The sequence below is a fragment of the Hemiscyllium ocellatum genome, chromosome 1 (genome assembly GCF_020745735.1).
Source record: "Hemiscyllium ocellatum isolate sHemOce1 chromosome 1, sHemOce1.pat.X.cur, whole genome shotgun sequence".
Taxonomy (NCBI): Eukaryota; Metazoa; Chordata; class Chondrichthyes; order Orectolobiformes; family Hemiscylliidae; genus Hemiscyllium; species Hemiscyllium ocellatum.
Genome location: NC_083401.1, coordinates 155,069,990 through 155,093,757, shown reverse-complemented (window position 1 = coordinate 155,093,757; position 23,768 = coordinate 155,069,990). Strand labels below are relative to the sequence as shown.

The window sequence follows — 23,768 nt, the reverse complement described above, 5'->3', positions numbered from 1 at the left end:
AAAATGACAAACAGCAGTGGCCCCAAAACAGATCCCTATGGTACACCATTAGTAACTGGCCTCCAGAATGAACATTTCCCATCAACCACCACCCTCTGTCTTCTTTCAGCTAGCCAATTTCTGGTCCAAACCGCTAAATCGCCCTCAATCCCATGCCTCCGTATTTTCTGCAATTGCCTACCGTGGGAACCTTATCAAACACCTTACTGAAATCCATACACACTACATCAACCACTTTACCCTCATCCACTTGTTTGGTCACCTTCTCAGTTAGATGATATTTCATAAGCTCAGATCTCCACAGATCTGAAATCTTTTCCCTTCCTATCTGACTGCATTTCCAGCTCCTTCAATGCAATGTTTCTTTGCATTTGCCATCCTAATTCTGTTACCTCTTTACTCTGAATTTAACTGAACATAATTGTTGAATTTGTTGAATTATTGAAACTAGTAGTTATAATGAAGATAATGTTGACTTTAGTTTCAAATGTTTTTGACAGTAAAACAGCAAGTTTTTGTAGTTTCATTTTTCTCGTGAAATCATAACGTTTGGTAGAACATATGACTATCTTGCAACTTATCAGGGGAGTTTTTTTTATGAAAGACAGAAGTTGTGTTTTGTAGCATTACATTACATCTCCCAGAAATCAAGAGTGTGGTGCTGGAAAAGCACAGCCAGTCAGGCAGCATCCAAAATACAAATTCCTAATGAAAGGCTTATGCCCGAAACGTTAATTCTCCTGCTCCTCGGATGCTGCCTGACCTGCTGTGCTCTTCCAGCACCACACTCTCTTGACTCTGATCTCCAGCATCTGCAGTCCTCACTTCCTCCATCTCCTAGAAACATCTCAAATCTAATATTCCATGCATTTGTGGAAGTACAAAACAGAGAATCCATAGAATGATACATTAAAGAAGAGGTCCTTTGACCCATCAGGTCAACATTAACAGAAAGCTGCTTTATATTTACACTAGTCCCACTTGCCAGTGACAATTAAAGGCCCCATCTAACAGGCCCTTCAACCCAACCAGTCCACACCGACCCTCTGAAGATTAACCCACCCGACCCATTTCTAACTAATGCACCTAGCGCTCACCAAACACTGGGCAATTTAACATGGCCAGTTCACCTGATCTGCACATCTTTGGACTGTGGGAGGAAACCAGAGCACCTGGAGGAAACCCACGCAGACACAAGGAGAATGTGCAAACTCCACACAGTCAGTCGCCCAAGGCTGGAATCGAACCTGGGACCATGGTGCTGTGAGCCAGCAGTGCTAACCACTGAGCCACCCATAAAGTCCTTCCTTGTCTTGTTCATTCTTGCACACCTCACATGTATCAGGATTAAATTCCATCTGCCACTGATCTGCCTATTTGACCAATCCACCCATGTCCTTCTAAGACCTATTCCCTCACTGTCAACCACCCAGCCAATCTTTGTGTCGTCCGCAAACTTACTTATCATCCTCATTACGTTTTCTGATATAAATCACAAATAAGAAAGGACCTGGCACTGATCTTTGTAGTATGTGATTGTGTGGTCTCCAGCCATACAAACAGTTTTCCACCACCAGCCTATGCCTCCTATCACTAAGCCAATTTTGGTTTCAACATTTCAAGTTACCCTGGATCATATGTACTTTTACCTTCTTTATGAGTCTCCCAAGAGGATCGTTGTAAAAGGCTTCACTGAAATCCATTGATACAAGTCAACTGTACAACATCATTGGCACACCTGGTCACTCATCGAAAAATTCAATCAAATTTATTAGCTCTGACATGCCACTCACTGATGAAGGGTCCTGCTCGAAACATAGACGCTCCTGCTGCCCTGACAGTGCTTGACCTGATGTGTTTTCCCCCACTCCACCTTTTATGGACTCTTACCATGGACAAAGCCAGACTACTATGCTGAACCTTGCCTCTTCAGGTGGCAATTAATTGTGTACTTCAGAACTTTCTCAATCGTTTCTCTTCCACTTATGTTAGACTCATTGATCTGTCATTCCTTAGTTTATCTCAGCCATGTTTTCGTTTTAAAAGTGGAGCCACATTAACTGTCCTCCAATCCTCTGGCACCTCCCTTGTGGCCAGACAGCAATTAAACGTTTGGGTCAGAGCCCATATAATTTCCTCCTTCATCTCCCACAGCAGCCTGGGATACAACTCATCTAGACCTAGGAATTTGTCCAAATTTAAGTCCGCCAAGAACTCCAATATCTATCTCTAATCTGCACTTTTTAGATTTAAGGGTTCTGAAATGACCCTCTTTGTCTCATCTAAAGGATGGGCAGTGTTTCTACTCTATCACACTGAAATTTCAATTTACGTTATATCTTCAATTCCTCAAGTGAAACATTCCAATATGTACTCCAAAATGAACCACGTATTCAGCAATAACATTTTGTTCATTATCCTGGAAGTTCTACAGCATTCTCCATTTTTGTAGGATTTTGCTGATCTCACACTGAAAAAGACCAGGAAGTTTCTGCAATGTTTCTGTGTCATTCTTCTTTAAGTAGTTTCAGAATTTCTTCATTACAGCACTTAAAATCCAAGTAGAGTTACAGGAGTACATAGAGCCGATTAGCACAAAATTAATTGCATTATTTTTGCATCATAAACAGCATTCTGCATAAAAGCCCTGCAAACTAAATTGCCATGTTTAGAAAGTTATCAGCCTTGGGTAACTGTCTGTGTGGAGTTTGCACATTCTCCCCGTGTCTGCGTGGGTTTCCTCCGGGTGCTCCGGTTTCCTCCCATCATCCAAAGATGTGCCGGTCAGGTGAATTGGCCACGCTATATTGCCCATTGTGTTAGGTGCATTAGTCAGAGGGAAATTGGTCTGGGTGGGTTACTCTTCAGAGGGTCGGTGTGGACTGGTTGGGCCGAAGGGCCTGTTTCCGCACTGTTGGGAATTCTATTTTATCTAATCAGTGGCTATATGCAATTAAGCTATTTTGTATCTTCCCAACATCTCCACTTCTGTTCACAGGGAATGTTTGTGGTTCAAGCACATTACCAACAGTATGATGGGTGGCTGATCCCTGTCTGTTGGAGATCTTGTCCCATCTATTGTAAATCTTAGATTTCTCTGGAATGAGCAGAGCTGGTTGACTCAGGGATATCTGAAAATGAGGTTAGATTTTTCAAAGTTAATACTATTTGGGTTAGAAGTAGAACTGCAGGTTGGAAGTATAGTTCACCCATCTATCTTTCATGTAAAAGGTGATCCCTGAAGCTGATGTACCGTGACCACAATCCAATACAGCTTTTAGTCTATGTTCAGTTTGCCTGTGTAAATTCAGTGAAATAAATAAAATCTGTCTAACCTGTTAACTGTGTTTTTTAAAACCTTCCACTGCGCCCAACCTTATTTTTTTTAGATTTTCCAAGACTGGCCTTTCCATTAACAATCATATATTGAAACAAATATGCATTAGTTAAACTTGACACCATATTTAATAAGTTGCACCAGATTGAATTCTGTTTGTCAAAAAAAAACGAGACCATAGGTTGTGATTTTAGCATGAATGTGACCCAAAATATTTTTTAAAAGAAGCAATTAATAAGACTTGTTACTTGCAAAAACACTTCAGAGAAGAGGCAAAGTCTTAAAAAACTGAATCATGATAATAAAGTATTTAATTTTGCAGCTTCTAGTAACTAATTTTGTTATCTCATTGCTAAAGAGTTCATCCTTGCCCTCACAATGTGAGTGAAGGTTTTCTGTTAAGGAAAGCTAACAAAGGTTTTTGTTACAAGGAAGATGGAGTATAAAATGAGGAAAATCTCATCACAACTGTGCAGGGCATTGGTGAGCCCACACCTAGTTAATGATGAACAATATTGGTCTCCTGACTTAAAGTGGGATATACTTACATTTAAAGCCCTCACAAAGAGGTTCACTTGGCTGATTCCTACGAGAAAGTGGCTTTCTTATGAGGAATCTTTGGGCAGTGTGATACTATAGGCTTCAGTACTTTAATAACTGTTCATGGACTGAAGGAATCAACAAAGATAAACTGTTGCTCAAAAAAAAACAGAAATAATTCTTTTGGTAATAAACTATTAAAGGCAAGATCAGACTGTTTTTTATGCAGGAATTGAAAGTAATTAGCCGCATCTGAAAAAAGTCAAAACACCAGGAACAAAACTGTTTTGACGTCTGCTTGAGAACTGGCTGCTTTATGCCACCAGGACAACTGATAACCTTGTAGAAGCATTTAAGGAGGTAATCACAGGAAACTGTGTCTTCAAACAGGTAGTCAATGCCAAATAGAACAAGGAAGCTACTTCTTCTCAGAAGACACTCTGCAGACATGGTTTTGGAGAAGCAGTCAATACCTTGGATAAAAAAATCTAAAGAACTGTCAATAATATCATGTCATGGACCTGAGAGATGCAAACATTGGATAAGAATCCAACACCAGAATAATTCAGCCGTAAAACTTAGAACGGTGCTTCACAAGGGTCAGATCCTGGACACTTTTGGAGACATTGATGATTTGGATATATTGCTAAATTCCACCATTAAGTGTGCAATAGCCAAACTGAGTTGAGGCTTCACTTGCTTACTTGAGGGGTCTTATTTGGTGGTTCCAAGCAATAAAGTTAGAATCATTGATTCAGTACTTGATTATCAGTGAGGTTGCTTAAGGAGCCAAATTAAAGATAAGTTATGGTGATTTACTGACAACAGCAGATTGGTCCTAAACATCTTAGAAAGAGAAGTGATCTTACTGAACCAATTGGCCTAACATCTATTGTTGGAATCAGTAAGGAAGTAATATCATATCTGGAAACTCATAATATAATCAAAAAAGTCAGTATGGTTTCACAAAAGGGAAATCATGTCTGACTAATTGGTTCAAGTTAGTGTGAAGACATCTCCACCAGAGTGGACAGAGTAGAAGCAGTAGATGGGTTGAACTTTGGTCCTGCTGACTTCACCTTTTGTCAGATATCTTGTTGACTTGCAGAAAGCTTTCAATGTGTTGAAGGTAGTATAGTGGTGTGGATAGAAAAGTGGCAAATGGGCAAGAATCCACCATGGTTTATTAATGACTGGGAAAAAGGAAGTGATCGTACTGTTGCCAAATTTGCAGGTGATGCAAAAATCAGTGGAAGGCAAGTTGTGAAGGGGGAGAAGCAGTTTAGAGAGATATTGATAGGTTGAGTAAGTGGACAAAAAGTTGACAAATGGAGCATAATTTGGAAAATGTGAAGTTGTTCATTTTTGGAAGGAAGGGCAGGACTTACGCGATTAATGGTAGTGTTCGAGAGCAGAGATCTAAGGTTCAGGTACATAATTCTTTGAAATTTGCATTACAGGTATATGGTAATCTTAAGAAGGCATTTGACATGCTTGCCTTAATTGCTCGCACATTTGAATATAGGATTTGGGAATCATGTTAAGATTGCAGAGGAGGTTGGCGAGGCCTCTTCTGGAGTGCTGTGTGCACTTCTGCTTGCCTTGCTATAGGAAGGATAATATTAAATTGGAGAGGGAAGACTTACCTGGATGTTGCTGGGATGGAGGGATTGAGTTATATGGAGAGGCTTGAACCACCTTCACTAAAGCATAGGAGGGTGAGGGGTGACCTGATAGAGTTTTATAAATTCATAAAACACATAGATAAAGTAAATTGCAACAGCCTATCCCCTTGGGTAAGGGAGTTCAAGATTAGGGATCATATTTTTAATGTGAGGAGAAAGATTTTAAAGACACGAGGAACAATTGTTTTCAACTGTGGTTTATGTCTGGAATGAACTGCCAAAGGAAATGTTGAATTTCTAAGATATGTACATGAATAGGGATGTTTTGGAGGGATAGTGGGTAAATGCAGGCAAGTAGGACTACTTCAGTTTTGGAATGTGGTTGGCATGGACTAGTTGGACCAAAGGGTCTGTTTGCATGCTGTCTGCCTCTGAAAACAAAATAACAGTATCTCAAATGATGAAAAACTGCAGAGAACGGCAATAGAAATGAATTTGCGGTACCGGTGTAAGAAACACCCAAAGCTCCCACACAGGTACAGCAAATAATCAGGAAGGCAAGTGGAATATATAGAGTTATACCACATGCCCTAAGGGGCCTTATTTAAGAGAATTGAAATATAAAAGTAACAGAGTCTTACTGCAATGAAGGTGGGACCATATCTAGAGTACTTGTGAGCAGTCTTGGTCCCCGAAGGAAGGACCCCATTTTATTGTAGGCAGTTTGAAGACAGTTCATGGGGATAATTCCTAGTACAGAGGGATTGGCTTATGAACAATGGCTAATCACAAATTGGAATCTAGAAGATTGGAAGGTGATCTGTTGAAATGTATAAGGATTCTTCAGGAGCTTGACAGAGTAAATGCTGTGTAGATGTTTCCCCTCAAAAGAGTGCGTATTAAAGACAGATGATGAGGAACATCTTCTTCAGAAAGTTGAGTCTTTGAAAATTCTCAACAGAGAAAGAGTGGTGGGTGGGGAGGGGTACATTTTATGTGCAAATGAGGCTGAGACTGATTCCCTTATTGATCAGGAATCCAATGTTATGGAGAAAGGGCAGGAAAGTGGACATGGAGAATGTCAGCCATGTTCCTATTGAATGGTGAAGCAGACTAGAAGGGCTGAATGGCCTGCTTCTATTTTTATTTCCTATGGTTTTATGGAAGCATATAAGATTTTGAGGGAGGCTAGACAGTGGATACTGAAACGGGTTTACCTCTTGAGGAAATGTAGAAAAAAGGGACAGTTTAAAATCATGCATTCCCCATATCAGATGTTGATGACATTTGTTTTTGAGGGTGGCTAGTAGCAGAGAGTTCCACAAAGGGCATTAAATGCTGGGTCATTAGATGTATGCAAGGCTGAGTTAAGACAGGTTTTGGATCTATATGGGAGTTAAATGACTTGTAAATCAGCCATGACCTTATTCAATTGCACTTTCTGCTTAACCAGCCAAATCCCTTACCCTTGTTCCAATTTCTTATGACCTTAAATACTAAATAGATGAATGCATGTTGCTGATGTGGTGTCTTGCACTGTAAAGGATACGTAATACTTTATGAGCGTCTGAGCATACTCATTGTGATTTTCGATAATGGGTTTCCTGAAGATACCTCTTAAATGCACTTTATTTCAGCACTGTTTGTGTATTAATGTTTTTCATATTTTTAAAATAATTGAGGAATGATTTAGATTAATAATCAATAGCTATTACGATCTGAACTAATGTACTACTAGACAGCTTAGAGTGGAATCTTGCTTGCTAGTTCATATTTAATTAAATAATTGATTTAATTTTGAAATTATTTTTTGTTTGTCATGGTCATTTAATTTTAAAATTATTTTTTGTTTGTCATGGCCTTTAATGAAACAGGTCACAACACTGCAGGGGCCCTTTTTAAGAAGCCATGATGCAGAGGAGCCACTGTTGGGTTGGGGTGGCCAAAGTTAAAAATCGCACAACACCAGGTCAACAGCTTTATTGGGAAGCAGTAGCTTTTGAAGCCTTCGTCAGTTAGCTAGTGGAGCAGGACCATAGGACACAGACTTTATAGCAAAATATCATGGTATCATACAACTGGTGCGATATATTGGGAGTTAAACAACTTGCAGGAGGGTTTGTTCAATATATCGCAGCAGTGGCATGAACTATGATCTTTTGCGATAAATTCTGTGTCCTATGATCCTGCCCCACTAACTACCTGATGAAGGAGCAGCGCTCTGAAAGCTTGTACTTCCAAATAAACCTGTTGGACTATAACCTGGTGTTGTGTGATTTTTAACTTTTTAAGAAGAGAATATAAGCTTAGTGCACTAAAGTCAGAAAACAAACCAAGAAAAATCTTAATAGGAACGTTAAAATTAAGTTTTAACTTGTTTCTTAACGCTGTCTGTAAGATATTCAAGGTTAGAGAAATTACATTCCATCTCCACTCGAAGTTTCTACTTAACTGACTCCTTCCAGATTCTTTCCTGTTGACCGTGAGTACGATTTCACGGTTCGTTTCTAAGCTAGCTGATATGAGCAGTTCACAAATCTGAGGATCTAGACTTTCTCAATTCCACTAACTTTCAGATTTCTATCCAAACTCTACTGGCTCGGTAACTGCACAACAGACTTTTGCTGGGGTGACTGGCTTTTGCTGAACTGAACTGAAATACTTGGGGGAAACCTCCTGACCTTAACTCTGGTAGGAGCAAATTACTGCAGATAGTGGAATATATGGTGAAAACCAGAAATGCTGGAGATCACAGTAGGTCAGACAGCACCCACGGACAGAGAGAACAAGCTAACGTTTCGAGTCCACATGACTCTTCATCAGAGCTGAAGTGCAGAGGGGACAGCAAGTATGCTAAAGTTGGGGAAAGGGGGGTGTGGGTGGGTGCGTGGTTGTGACGATAGCCGTGTAGAGCTCTGATGGAGAAAAGATGTAGAGCATTCAGATTAAGTGATCAGAATGTGAGAATGGCAGAACAACTGCCAGACTTGAAAGAGAAGAGACAAGAAAACTGCAGATGCTGGAATCCAAAATAGACAGGCAGGAGGCTGGAAGAACACTGCAGGCCACATCCTGAAAAAGGGTTACACCCGAAACGTCGACTTCTCCACCTCCTGAAGCTGCCGGGCCTGCAGTGTTCTTTCAGCCTCCTGCCTGTCTACTTCAGACTTGAAAGAGAAGACTGTCCCACTGATGGGGAGAGAGGACATGGTGACAAAGAATGTAACAAGTAAAGATAAAAGGAAGGGAAGAAACATAGAAAATAGGAGTAGACCATTCAGCCCTTCGAGCCTGCACCACCATTCAATACGATCATGGCTGATCATGCATTCTCAGTATTCCATTCCCACCCTCTCCCCATACCCCTTGATCCCTTTAGCTCCAAGGCACCACGTCCAGCTCCCTCTTGAATGTATCTAATGAATTGGCTCCGACAGCTTCCTGTGAGAGAGAATTCCACAGATTCACAACTTACTGAGTGAAGAAATACTTCCTCATCTCTGTCTTGAATGGCTTACCCCTTATTCTTAGAAGTGACCCCTTGTTCTGGACTTCCCCAACATCGGGAACATTCTTCCCGCATCTGGGCTGTCCAGTCCTATCAGGATTTTATATGTTTCAGTAAGAACCTCCCTCATTCTTCTAAAACTCAATCAAATACAAGCCCAGTTGATCCATTCTGTCTTCCAATGTGATATGGACCAGGCCAGATCCCCTCAAAATATTTTAAGAAGGTAGACAAGGCCGTAACTTTTCCTTATTTTAGAAGTAGGTGTGAAGTGAGTGTTCCAGATTTATGCAACTGCTCAACCACTTGGCTTTAAGCAAAACAGAATTTATTCAAACATTACCACTGAAACACGAACAAAAGTAAGCAGAATTTAGAGAAACTTAACAAAAAGAAAATCTAATATATAACGAATTGTTTGGCAGATAGGAGGAAGCAGACAGCTGGAATAAATGGATCCTTTTCAGAGTGGCAGCCGGTGACTGGTGATGTTCCACAAGGGCCAGCGTTGGGGCCATAACTTTTCGCATTAATGATCTGAATGAAGGAGCTAAGGGCATTCTGGCTAAGTTTGCAAATGATACAAAGATAGGTGGAGGGGCAGGTAGTATTGAGGAGGCAGAGAGGCTGCAGAAGGATTTCCACCGATTAGGATGGTGAGTGAAGAAATGGCAGATGGAATACAATGTGGGAAAGTATGAGGTCATGCACTTTGTGAGGAGGAATAGAGGCATGGACTATTTTCTAAATGGGGAGATAGGTCAGAAATCTGAAGTACAAATGGACTTGGGGGTTCTAGTCCACAATTCTCTTAAGATAAATTTACTGGTTGAATCAGTAGCTAGGAACGCAAATATAAAGTTGGCATTTATTCCGAGAGGACTAGAATATAAAAGCAGGGATGTACTTCTAAGGCTTTATAAAACTTTGGACAGACCACATTTAGAGTATTGTGAGCAACTGTGGGCCCCACACCTCAGGAAGGATATATCAGCCCTGGAGTGGGTCCAGAGGCGGTTCACTAGAATGATCCCAAGAATGTAAGCCTTAAGATATGAGGAATGTTTTGAGCACTCTAGGTCTATACTCAATGAAGTTTAGAAGGAGGGGGGAGTTCTAATTGAAACTTAGAATACTGAAGAGTCTGGACAGAGTGGATGTTGGGAAGATGCCTCCATTGGTAGGAGAGGCTAGCACCTGAGAGTCCAGCCTTAGAATAAAGGGAAGATCCTTGAGAATGACGAAAAGTAGAAACTTCTTCAGCCTGTGAGTGGTGAATCAGTGGAATTCATAGCCACAGAAGACTGTGGAGGCCAGGTCAGTGGGTATATTTAAGACCGAGATAGATAGGTTCTTGATTGTTAAAGGGATCAAAGGTCACAGGGAGAAAGAGGGAGAATGGGGTTGAGAAACTTATCAGCCGTGATTGAATGGCAGAGCAGACTCGATCGGCTGAATGGCTTAATTTCTGCTTCACTGTCTTATGGTCTTATATTTCCCCATTTAATCTCTCCCTCTTTGTTTTGAAGAGTGGAGTTACATTAGCTGCCCTCCACTCCGTTGGAACTGTTCCAGAGACTACAAAATGCTAGAAAATGATCACCTCTGCATCCGCTATTGCTAGGGCCACTTCCTTAAGTATTCTGGGATGCAGAGCATCAGGCCCTGGGGAATTATTGGGTTTTAATCTCTCAGTTTTCCCAATACCATTTCCTGACTAATGATTTCCTTCAGTTCCTTCTTCATGCTTGACCCTCTGTCCCCTGACGTTTCCTGAAGATTATTTGTGCCCACTGTTTATGAAGGCAGATCCAAAGTATTTGTTCAACTGATCTGCCATCTCTTGGCTGACCATTATGCATTCACCTGATTCTAACTGCAAGACATTTGTCTTTACCAGTCTTTTTCTCTTCACACATCTATAGAATCTATTGTAGTTATATAATTATTTTTCCACAAAGGACTTCAAATGTGAAGAGCTTAGTGAAAATAATTATGGGAGTCAGTGGCTTTGCAGTGGGTGACAGTGGGCAGGTTATTCCTGGAAATAGAGACAGAAATGTCAAGGAAAGGAAGTGTCAGAAACGGACATTGTGCAAGTTATGGAGAGGTGGAAATTGACGGCAAAATGACCAAATGTTTCAAGGTCCATTTCAGGGAATAAACAGTCCATTGCCATCCACTACAAGCTACTGACTGTCACAGCTACCTTCACTACAGCTCTTCACAACCCAAGTCCTGCAAAGACTCCATCACATTCTCCCAGTTAGATTAGATTCGATTAGTTAGTGTAGAAACAGGCCCTTCGGCCCAACAAGTCCACACCAACCCTCCGAAGAGCAAACCCACCCAGACCCATTCACCTAACACTACCTAACAATTTAGCATGGCCAATTCACCTGACCTACACATTTTTGGATTGTGGGAGGAAACAGAGGACCCGGAGGAAACCTACGCAGTCACGGGGAGAACATGTAAACTCCACACAGACAGTTACCTGAGGCGGGAATTGAACCCAGGTCTCTGGCGCTGTGAGGCAACAGTGCTAACCATTGTGCCACCGTGCTGCCCATAGATTGCCTACATCACATCTGCTCAGATGATGCCAACTTTCGAAATGGTGCTGCTGACATGGCCTACTTCTTCCATAACCGGGGTTTCCCACCCACTGCAGTTGATAGGGCCCTCAACCATATTTGACGTCTCACCCATGCTTCTGCCCTTGCCCCTTCGCATCACTCACAACAGTGTGATTGGGTCCCCTTTCTCACTTTTCATCCGCCCAGCTTCCATATTCGAAGGATTATTCACTGCTATTTCAGACAACTCCAAGCAGAATGGCACTAGCAAACACATCTTGCCCTCACTTCCCCATCTGAATTTTGCAAGTATTGTTCCCTCCAAGACCCCCTAGTCCATTCCTCATCTACAAGCACCACACACCCCCATTCGCACGACACCTTCCCACATAACCACACAAGGTGAAATACTTGCCCGTTCACCTCATCCCTGCTCACCCTCTAAGGGCCTAAACAGTATTTCTCGGTGAAGTGGTATTTCTAGGTGATTCTCTCCAATCTTGGTATTCACTATACCCAATACACGTGTTGAAAAATGTGATGCTGGAAAAACACACCAGGCCAGGCAGCATTCCAAACGCCATTCCATATTCCCAATTCCTTCGCCTCCGCCTCATCTGCTCCCAGGAGGACCAATTCCACTACTGAACAACCCAAATGGCCTCCTTCTTCAAAGACCGCAATTTCCCCTCCGACGATGCTCTCCACCGCATCTCCTCCACTTCCTGCACCTCCGCCCTTGAACCCCGCCCCTCCAATCGCCACCAGGCCAGAACACCATTGGTCCTCACCTTCACCCCACCAACCGCCAGATACATCGTATCATCCTCCGTCATTTCCGCCATCTCCAAACAGACCCCACCACCAGGGATATATTTCCCTCCCCACCCCTAACAGCGTTCTGGAAAGACCACTCCCTCTGCGGTTCCCTCATCAGGTCCACAGCCCCACCAACCCAACCTCCACTCCTGGCACCTTCCCCTGCAACCCAAGAAGTTCACAACTTGCACCCACACCTCCCCCCTCACTTCCCTCCAATGGATCCTTCCATATCCATCGCAAATTCACCTGCACCTCCACACACATCATTTACTGCATCTGCTGCACCCGATGTGGCCTCCTCTACATTAGGGAGACAGGCCGCCTACTTGCGGAACGTTTCAGGGAACACCTCTGGGACACCTGCACCAACCAACCCAAATGCCCCGTGGCTGAACACTTTAACTCCCCCTCCCACTCCGCCAAGGACATGCAGGTCCTTGGCCTCCTCCATCGCCAGACCCTGGCCACATGACGCCTGGAGGAAGAGCGCCTCGTCTTCCGCCTAGGAACCCTCCAACCACACGGGATGAATGCAGATTTCTCCAGCTTCCTCATTTCCCCTCCCCCCACCTTATCTCAGTCCCAACCCCGCCCTCTTGACCTGGAATCTTCTTCCCGACCTCTCCGCGCCCCCATCCCCTCTCCGACCTAACACCCTCACCCTCACCTCCTTCCACCTATCGTATTCCCAGCGCCCCTCCCCCAAATTCCCCCCCCACCTTTTATCTCAGCCCGCTTGGCACACCAGCCTCATTCCTGAAGAAGGGCTTATGCCCGAAACATCGATTCTCCTGCTCCTCGGATGCTGCCTGACCTGCTGCGCTTTTCCAGCACCACATTTTTCAGCTCTGGTCTCCAGCATCTGCAGTCCTCACTTTCTCCCAATACACGTGTGGTCTACGTGCGCTGGAGAAACCAAATGCAGACTGGGTGACCACTTTGCAGAACACCACTGGTGTGTGCGCAAGCATGACGCTGACCTTCCCATTGTCGGTCATTTCAACGGACCGTTCTGCCACATGCCTATTTAGCTGTCCCCTGCATGCTGCAATGCTCTAGTGAATCACAGCACAAACTGGAGGAACAACGAGGCACTTCACAACCTTCTGAGCATAATATTGAGTTCAACACCTTAAAATTGTGAACCGACTCCCATTTTTCCCATTCCTTTTATCTTTACTTGTTACGTTCTTTGTCACCATGTCCTTTCTCCATCATTCCCACCCCAATGGGACTGTCTTCTCTTTTGTGACTGCTCTGTCATTCTCACAATGATTACTTCATTTGAACTATCAACATCTTATCTTCACCTGGACTCTACACCTCCACCATTGCTACAAATATGTAGAAGTCTAACAATAGCATAAATGCTGCCACCTCCACATTTTGCTTCCGTGAACTTAAAACGTCAGCTTGTTCCCCATCTCTCTTTTTCTCTCTCTCTCTCTCTCTCTCTCTCCAGCCCCCTCTGTTTCTCTCTGTTTCTGTCTCTGTCTCTCTCTCCACCCCCGTCTCTTTCTGTCTCTGTGTGTCTCTCTCTCTCTCTCTCTCTCTCGCTCTCGCTCTCTCTCGCTCGCTCTCTCTCTCTCCAGCCCCTTCTGTTTCTCTCTGTCTCTGTCTCTGTCTCTTTCTCTCTCTCTCTCTCTCTCTCTCTCTCTCTCCACCCCCGTCTCTTTCTGTCTCTGTGTGTCTCTCTTTCTCTCACTCTCTCTCTCTCTGTCTGTCTGTCTGTCTCTGTCTGTCTCTCTCTCCCTCCCCATGGATGCTGTCTGACCTGCTATGACCTCCAAAATGTTTTGTTTTCTGAACTGGACTGTAAAGATTGTTTTTGAATTCAGTCTGATGATTCTGAGTTGAAAGTAAAGTTAAAATGGAATCAGATGGTTTGTACTGTTTACTTTTGGATTTATGATGAGTAGAGAAGAGGCATTTCAAGCCTTTAACACCATTAAAGTCTGTGGTCATATGTTTTCTGAGCAGTGCTGATTTTAGTTCACTTTTCCAGAATGATTTGCTGGCATTTAAACAAATCGTCATAGCCATAACCATAATTATTTGCCTCTTCTTTATCTTTCTTAAAATAAACAAGTTAAGTTCCAAAAATGATGTCACGTTAGACAATGTCCATCATGCAGCTGACATATCATCGAGTGACATAACACAGAACAACCCCTTCAACCCATCGCGTCTCCATGAATTCTTTCTCCACTAATGCCACTTTGCAACACTTGACTCATGGCCTTGGACATTATAACATTTCAAGTGCCCGCCCACCTATGTTTTTAAGGTTGAGATTTCCCACCTCTACTAGCCTTCCAGGTGGTGCAGTCCAAATTCTCATCACTCTCTGATGAAAATGTTTCCTCAAATCTCCACTGAACCTCCTGCCCTTCATCTTAACATTTTGCCCCTTTGTTATTGCCCCTTCAACCGAGTGGAATAGTCGCTTCCTGTCCATGCTCTCATAATTTTATACACCTCAATCAGGTACCCCCTCAGTCTTCTCTGCTGTGAACAGAAACCACATGAGCCTATCTAACCTTCTTCATTTTGAGTTCCACCATCCCAGATAAAGCCTGGTGAATCTCATTTGCACATCCCCTAGTGTAATCACATCCTTCCTGTAATGCGCTGACTAGAACTGCACACACCATTCTGGTTGTGGCCTAACCAAAGCTTTGCACAGCTTCATCTTAACCTCTCTGTCCTTAATCTATGCCATGGCTGATAAAGCTAAGTGTTCCATGTGCTGCCTTAACCACACTATCAATCTGCCTTGCTGCCCTCAGGGATCTGTGAATAAGCACTGTTGGAACACCTTGTTCCGTTCAGTTTCCTAGAGTGTTGCTACTTCTTCTATTCTTCCTTGTCTTCTTGCCCTTTCCGAAGTGCAGCACCTTATACTTAATAGGGTTAAGGGTTAGCTAAAAGGGTTAACTATCTGCCACTGTTCTCCTGTCTGACCCACTCATCTGTATCTTCCGGTAACCATGGCATGGAACCGTGATTCATGTTCAGTTTCTTTACTAATTACATGTCCTTTATTCTGACGAAGTTGGTTTTGGCTACCTTACTATTCCTTCATATCTGACAATTGTACCCTCTGTCATGTGTGATAATTTACCTCAGACGTGTGAATCTTTTCACTTGTTTCAGAAACTCTCAAGTTATTTCACTTTTTTTTCTGAGATCTGCTTCAAACCACTGTCATTGTCTTTGTATCCTTTTTTTAATCGATGTTCATCTAGACTATGTCTCCACAAGCATGAAGGATAGGGAGTGCAGGAGTCTCTAGCTGTTGCACAGGGGAGGAATAAGAAAGTGTGTGAATGCAGTAGGTATAGAGGATTCAGTTGTAAGGGTAGTCATTTCTTTCACTGCAAACAGGATTCTCGGATAGTATGTTGCCTCCCTAATGCTATGGTCAAGAACGTCTGAGAGGGGGAAGGGTAAACAACTGGTGGTCATGGTACACATTTGTATAAACAACAGAACTTTTTACAAAAAAAAAACCCGATGTAGTATCAAAAGCAGAAGATAGGGCATTAGGAGAAATTGAAAAGCAGGACCTCAACAATAGTAGTCTCGGGATCATTGCCAGTGCTTGTGGGAGTCAGTAGAAATAGCAGAATGTATCATCTGAACACATGGCCGAAGAGATGGTGATTGGAGGAGGGCTTCAGATTCCTGAGGCATTGGGAGCAGTTCTGGGAAGGTTGGGCCATTACAAACTGGACTGGTTCTGCCAGGGTCGGACTGGGACGGATGTTCTGGGTCGAGTTTTTGCTTGAGTGGTTGAGAGACCTTAAACTAAAATGGCAGGGGGGGATGGAATGGGATGGGCACCAATGCAAGGAGACGGTGAAGGAGAAACAAAATCCAGAACAAAAGACAGAAGAATAATAAGTGATAGGTCGTGAAATCAAGGCTAAAATGAAATCTTAATGAGCATGAGACAAGCTTATACAGAGCATTTGCAATTAAGTTGATGAATTTATCATCTAAGTGGATACAAACTGTTTTGATGTAGTGAAGATTACAGAGGCGTGGCTGTTAGGTGACCAGAGGTGGAAAACGAAGGAGCTCTCTTTCCCCATTCCTGTAACCCCACAGTTACCAAGGCTAACCCACCAAGCCTGCAAATCACGGGCAATTTACTACATCCAATCCAGCTAACCTGCACATCTTTGTACTGTGAGAGAGAACCTGAGCATGTCCATGCAAATATGGGGATAATGTTCAACCTCCACATACAGTCACCCAAGGAAATAACATCTACTGGACAGTTTCATCAGAAAGTAAAGATACAACATTGGCTCAGATGTTGTTGTAAAAGTAACAGTGGGACTATCAGTGCAGATTGATAACTGTTACTAACAAGTAAGAAGGACGATTACTTTTGTCACCTGCGTTTATAGTGAATCACTGAAATCAGAAACTCACTGATTTATCAGCAATGCACTTTATTGGTTGTATGAACAAAGGCTAGATTTCAAGCTCATTCAGCCCTCATTTGAATGATAATGAGCCAGTGACAAGTGAAGTGTGGTGAAATTAAAATCTGCCCTGCTTATTAATGTGGAGCATATTGTAATGCTGGTTTAAGGACAAACAATTTTCTTTGTTTCTTAAATGTAGTTGGTGCTTAGCATTGATCAGATTAGTATTAGCATAACGAGCAATTAGAGTCATAGAATCATAGAGATGTACAGCACAGAAACAGACCCTTTGATCCAACTCATCTATGCTGCCCAGATATCCCAACCCAATTCAGTCCCATTTGTCAGCACTTCCTCCCTTTAAACCCTTCCTATTCGTATACCCATCCAGATGCCTTTTAAATGTGGTAATTATATCACCCTCCACCAGCCAGCAGCTCATTCCATACACCCATCGCCCTCTGCATGAAAACATTGCCCCTTAGGACCTTTTTATGTCTTTCCCCTCTCACCCTGAACCTATGCCCTCTTGTTCTGAACTCACCCACCCCAGGGAAAAGAGCTTGTCTGTTTATCCTTTCCATGCCCCTCATGATTTCATTAAACTTTATAAGGTTACCCCTGCCAGGGAAGTGATTTCTGGGCTCCTTGTTGAGATAGTTGTATAATTGATAGTCACAGGGGAGGTGCCGGAAGACTGGAGGTTGGCTAACATGCTGCCACTGTTTAAGAAAGGTGGTAAGGACAAGCCAGGGAGCTGTAGACTGATGAGCCTGATGTCAGTGGTGTGCAAATTGTTGGTGGGACTCCTGAGGGACAGGATGGACATGGACTGATTAGGGATAGTCAACTTGGCATTGTGCAAGGGATGTCATGTCTCGAGAACTTGATTGAGTTTTTTGAAGAAGTAACAAAGAGGATTGATGAGGGCAGAGCAGTAGACGTTATCCATATGGACTTCAGTAAGGCGTTCGACAAGGGTCCCCGTGGGAGATTGGTTAGCAATCTCTCATGGAATATCATGGTTAGCAATATCATGGAATACAGGGAGAACTGTCCATTTGGATACAGGACTGGCTCAAAGGTAGAAGACAGAGGGTGGTGGTGGATGTTTGCTTTTCAGACTGGAGGCCTGTGACCATTGGTGTACCACAAGGATTGGTGTTGGGCCCACTGCTTTTTGTCATTTACATAAATGATTTGGATATAAACATAGGAGGTATAGTTAGTAAGTTTGCAGAATTCACCAAAGTTGGAGATGTAGTGGTCAGCGAAGGTTACCTCATATTGCAATTATATTAAAGAATATGCAGTTATACGACAAGGCAGACATAAAATGAATAAATATACACAGTGGCATTAACATCCAAAAACGCAATGAATTGTATTGTGAAGTTGTGTCAAGAAAAATCACAAAAGATTGGTGTTTGATGTATGATAAAGGCTGTTCTTATTTAATGCTGTATTGGCAGTCGAGGTGTGTGTGTGGAACTGTGGGTTAGAATCTAATCTGCTAATCTCCAGATTCTCAATCAGAATAGGATCAACATCCAAGGGTTCATTTTGATTTTAAATGGTATGTAAAATGGTTGATAGTAAAAATGAAAATTGGGAGTGATGTATAGCAAGCAGCTAAATTATTATCACTTTTTTTTTCATTTTATGAATCAAAATTACCCCATCACTTTCAAGATTCTATATCAGGATAAATGTAGCAGGCAGATTGTCGGTGTTACATTAAGCTGGTTCGAGATACTTCCTTGTAGTTGAGGATCTACATCAACAAATTACCTTTGGTCCAAAACTGAATGACACAAAATTGCCAAATTTGTTCAGAATAAGTATGATAATGGTTGCTGTAAGAGCTGAACATTTGCATAGATGCTGTAGGAGATTCTTCTTTTTTTAAAAAATAAATATGTGCCACCAATTATAAAACAAGAGACACTGTACCCTGCACCTGGCATTTGTGTGAATGTGATGATAACATTGCAGGCAAAAGGTATTATGGTTTTCTCTATACCCTGAAGTTGTAATCCTGCATAAAAGTAGGTGTTGTACAAACTGTCGTACAATAGCTACAAGGAATACCTCACAAATTGTGCAAAGAAAAGGAGGTAAAGTCTGAACAATTCTACTAATTAAGACTGAGGAAAAATTAAGAAAACAAACATGCTTATACAAATGATTTTTGGATTTTTTTTGCTTCATATGAAATATTTTGATCAATCAGCTGCAATATGTCAAAATATTTTGCCTTTTTATCATGATTACCAAGCTACAAATTAAATAAAATCTTTGTTTTGCAGTTATGTTGCAAATCTGTTAAAAAGCGTATGAGTCATTAACTGCTTACTCCTAATGGTTGAAGGTGATGTGATGTTTAGTTGTCTTTCACATGATACTTACTGGAAAATAATGGTAAATCTGGTTCTTGTTACTTTTCAGTGTACTATGGGCAGGATGGTCATTTTGGACCCTGTGAAAACAAGTACTGTGGGCTTGGCCGGCACTGTGTTGTGAACAAGGAGACAGGCCAGGCAGACTGTGCATGCTTGGAACGATGTAAACCCAATTACAAACCTGTGTGTGGGTCCGATGGGGAACTTTACGAAAACCACTGTGAGCTTCATCGTGCTGCTTGCTTGAAGAAACAAAAGAATTCAGTTGTCCACAATGAAGACTGCTTTTTCAAAGGTAGGAACCTATAAAAATCAATAAGTTGCAAAGTTATGTTTCTGAATTTAAATAAGTCAAAATGTATTATTTTGCCTGTGACTTAACTGGATGTCGGAAATGAGCTATGAGGGAGGAAGAACACACGTGATGTGCAGTACAGAAAGAGTAGCTGTTTTTTTATTTGTGAACATTTTCTGTTTCGTGGTTCTGAATAAGAGCTTTGAGAAGATTGTATTTCTTAAGACTGTTTCTAAGGAAATGGATTACAGGATCCATAAGTGAATTGAAGGATTATTTTTTGGTTATTTGAGATAAATGTACTGTTTATAAGACCACAGCGAGCATAAACAACATTCTAATTTTCTCGTCTGTGATTGGAGTTGGGTATGAGCTCATTTTATAGAGCAATGGTTCCACCAACTTGCTTGACGAAAACACCTGTAATTTAATAAAATGCTCTGAAGTACTTTGAGAACAAAATATTGCAGCTGCCAGATTTCTGACGTCAGAGCAAAAGTTAATGGAAAATCTCCGCTATGGAGAGAAACCATTAACATTTCAGAACGTTCTAATGAAATATCATCAACCTGAAATGTTAACTTGGCTTTCTTCTACGTCTAGTTGATCTGCTGAGTTTTCCCAGCGTTTCTGTTATTTTGCAGGACTGTTGTCAAATAAACTTTAATGCAGAACAACAGAAAGAGATTTGAGAACAGACCCAAAGGTTGGTCAAAAAGAGAGGTTTTACGAAAAAGAAAGTTTAAAATTTTAAGGGGAAGAAAGATGGGGAGGTTCAGCAGGGAAATTCAAGAGATTTGGGCCTTGGCATTTGAAGGCACAACTCCCCATGTCAGACCATAGAGCATAATTCAGCCACTGGGTATGAGTCGCTGTTCCAGGAGGTCACGTCTGATCTGATTACCATCAATACTCTGCCATCTTTTCTCTATAGCCCTTGATCCCTTTACTGATTGAAATCTGTTCAGTATGAAAAATCAGAAGTTCAAGAGAACAAAATTGAAAAATTCATGAATTTTTTGTAAGGATCTTTGAATCAGTTTTTGTTGTCAATTCATTGGGAAAAAATAGGAACATAAGAATTAGTGGGGGTAGGTGAAAGCAAATCAGCCCTTTAAACCTCTTCTGTCATGATCATGGCTGGTCTTATTCTGGTCTCAATGCCACTTTCCTGCCTGCTTCCCATAGCTCTTTACCCAGCACTTCATCAGGGATATCTATTTGTTTCTTGAATCTGTTAACTGATTCTGTCTCCGATACAGAAAATGCAAAAGGACAGGTAAATTCAGAATTATTTTGCCCATGGCTAACCTTAACAAAACAGATAAGGTACTTAAACTTTAAGTATTGTCATACTGAAATGTCCAATGAATTAAATAATTCATGAATACTACCTTTATTGTCCTCATCATCTGTCTCTCTCTCTCTCTCCCTTAATCCCTGGATGTTCTGTTTGCCAATGACTTACCTACCTGCTTTTGGTATATCATTCATCATCAAATATGTATCACCCATCAATCCCATGTACACTTACCAATGGTTCTCCGTTCCTCAAAACCTCAAGTCTAACATTCTCATTAGTGCAGGGCTCTCCTCCACTTACCACTTCCACCAAAACACTTGGAGCTCCTCATCCTTCTTGCGCAGCTCCCAACATCCTCTCCAAAGGTGGCACTACATTTTGCCAGAGAGCTCCATGCTTTGGAATTATTTTCTTAAATTAATCCAACTCCTCATATCTCTCACTTTCTTAAGAATTTTTGAAAGTACCTTGATGTGCTTTTGAATCCAGAGGGCAGCACGGAGGCTCAGTGATTAGCACTGTTTCCTCGCAGCGCCAAGGTCTGGGTTTGAATACTGCCTCGGGCGACTGTCTGTGTGGAGTTTGCACATTCTCCCCGTTTCTGCGTGGGTTTCCTCTGGGTGCTCCGGTTTCCTCCCACCATCCAAAGATGTGCAGGTTTGGTGAATTGGCCGTGCTAAATTGTCCATTGTGTTAGGTGCATTAGTCAGGGGTAAATATAGGATAGGGGAATGGGTCTGGTTAGTTACTCTTCAGAGGGTCTATATGGACTTGCTGGGCCAAATGGCCTGTTTCCACACTGTAGGTAATCTAATCTACATTGCTGCTCTTGTATTTAGATGTCCACAGTTTTATAACATCTCTGTGGATATCATATGGTTCCAAGGTGAAGACCATATTATCAAAGTAAGTTCTTGTACTTCTCTTTAACAATAAAAAGTAGCTAAATGTAAAACTGAATATTCTTGCATTGCCTGTAATCTCAGGTGTCGCCCACTGTACATCAATGACTGACTCTCACTAGATTTAAAAAAGACATTTTGGCATTTCACTTGGAATTAATGTGTTCCTTTGTAAAGGCCAATCTGCCTCACTTTAGTCAGTGACCCAAAAGGTTCTGGGTCCCCGTGAGCCTGAAGAAAGAGAATTCTTGACGATGCTGGAGCCTGCGTAATCTGTCATTTTCTGCCCTTTCCTTTTTATTGAAGTCTCATTTAGTGTTACTGATTCAAAGACAAAGCTAGTCGAGGCCTTGTAAGCTAACTCTTCTGGATTACTATCTCGATGCTGCAAAGCCACACACACCTTGGTGCCTGCGGTGGCAAGCAGCTGCACATGCTTAATGTTGGATATAGTTTATCAATCCCCTTTTGTCTTCAACTCTAACAAAGCACATTTGGGAATTAGTAAAATCAGCAGATTATGAGATAAACTGTTTGCCAAAATATGAGAGAATTTGCTGATGTACTCCATCTTTGTTTTTTGTCATTTTAAACCTTAATGTATTTATCAAATGGACAAACAATATTTGGATTGGTGTGCATTTTTTTTCTAATTTTAAATTTGCATTCGTGGACTATTGAGACAAATTTTAATATTTGCAACTCACCTTGTATAGAACCTGCTTGATTTTCATTTCGTTGTTTAAAAGGTCCAATGTGGAATGGGTGCTCCAGTCCACCAGATTAACCATGAGTCAGGAGGTGAAATAAGTTTGATATTGAACTATTCAAGTAGATGGCAATAGTTGATGAAAAGCTTGATAAAAGAGTGTAGGATTACCATTCTTATAGTTGTTCTGTGTTAGATGGGCTGCTCACATTTTAAAGTCATTAAAACACACAACCTTGATGATCAACTTTCACTTTTGTGTGATAATCCATTTTTGTGTCCCTCTGTGTGTGTCCGTCTTCCAAAGCTGACCACTGTGAAGAATTACTTTAGATGAAAATTTTAAAAAATTGAAAGCAAAAAGTGTTCCAATGCTGTTTATTTGTCCCTAGTGAAGACCAAGGGTGGAACTTCTGTGGGATGTTTAATAGTCACTCAAATTAGGTCAAGAGTCAGCAAATAACAACAGTTTAGGCCAATAGATATGGAGCTGGAGAAGCACAGGATGAAGGGTTTTAGCCTGAAATGTCAACTTTCCTGCTCCACCGATCCTGTCTGCCCTTCTGTGCATCTCCAGCTCCACTCTATTGACTCTGATGTCTGGCATCTGCAGTCCTTACAGTCTCCAACAACAGTTTAAGGATCGGTTAGTTTTAGTCATTCAGAGATGGAGCCAGAGAATATATATCTTGAAGTGCTGCCATTGGCTGTGATGAAGTGGGTTTGTTGAACTCCCAGAATCCATTTGGTAGCTGTTCTCAGTTGGTTATCAGGCAAAGTTCTGTTTGTTGCTGTTTGGGTTCAGGTTCTCCAGGCCATTTTGTGCAGCTGAGTGTTGTGTTAAAGTCAAGTTAAACATGTTTGATGGTTTGACCATGTCTTTAAGTCTGAGGGGAAAAGCAGAGGGTTTTAATTGACGTACAATATATAGAAAGCACCCATAGCATTGGGTGTAGAATGAGAGTGGTAAGACTGAGGAAGTCAATAATCCCACTTCTCAAAAGAAAAGATATTCGTTTTTCTTTCAATCTTTCCAACTGGCTCAGAATTTTTAAAATAGGTTGTGGCAGAATCATAGCATCCCTACAGAGTGGGAGCAGACCATTCAGCCCAATATGTCCACACTGACCCTGAGAAGAGCACCCCACCACCCCGACACCCCCCCCGACCCTATCCCTGCAATCCTGCATTTAGCATGGCTAATCCACATCTTTGAAATATGGGAGGACACCGGAGCACCCGAAGAAAACCTAGGCAGACATGGGAAGAATATGCAAATTGCACACAGATAGTTGCCCGGGTGCCTG

At 41.9% G+C, this 23,768-nt stretch overlaps 1 protein-coding gene across 2 annotated transcripts in view; it reads left to right on the top strand.

Annotated features, from left to right (window-relative positions):
* Positions 1 to 23,768, top strand: part of fstl5 (follistatin-like 5) — a 532,169-nt gene that overhangs the window by 72,984 nt on the left and 435,417 nt on the right. For both annotated transcript variants that reach the window (XM_060832827.1, XM_060832822.1), the window contains exon 3: positions 19,299 to 19,547. In XM_060832827.1, the coding sequence (XP_060688810.1) occupies positions 19,299 to 19,547 (249 nt within the window). The remainder of the gene's footprint in view (positions 1 to 19,298; positions 19,548 to 23,768) is intronic.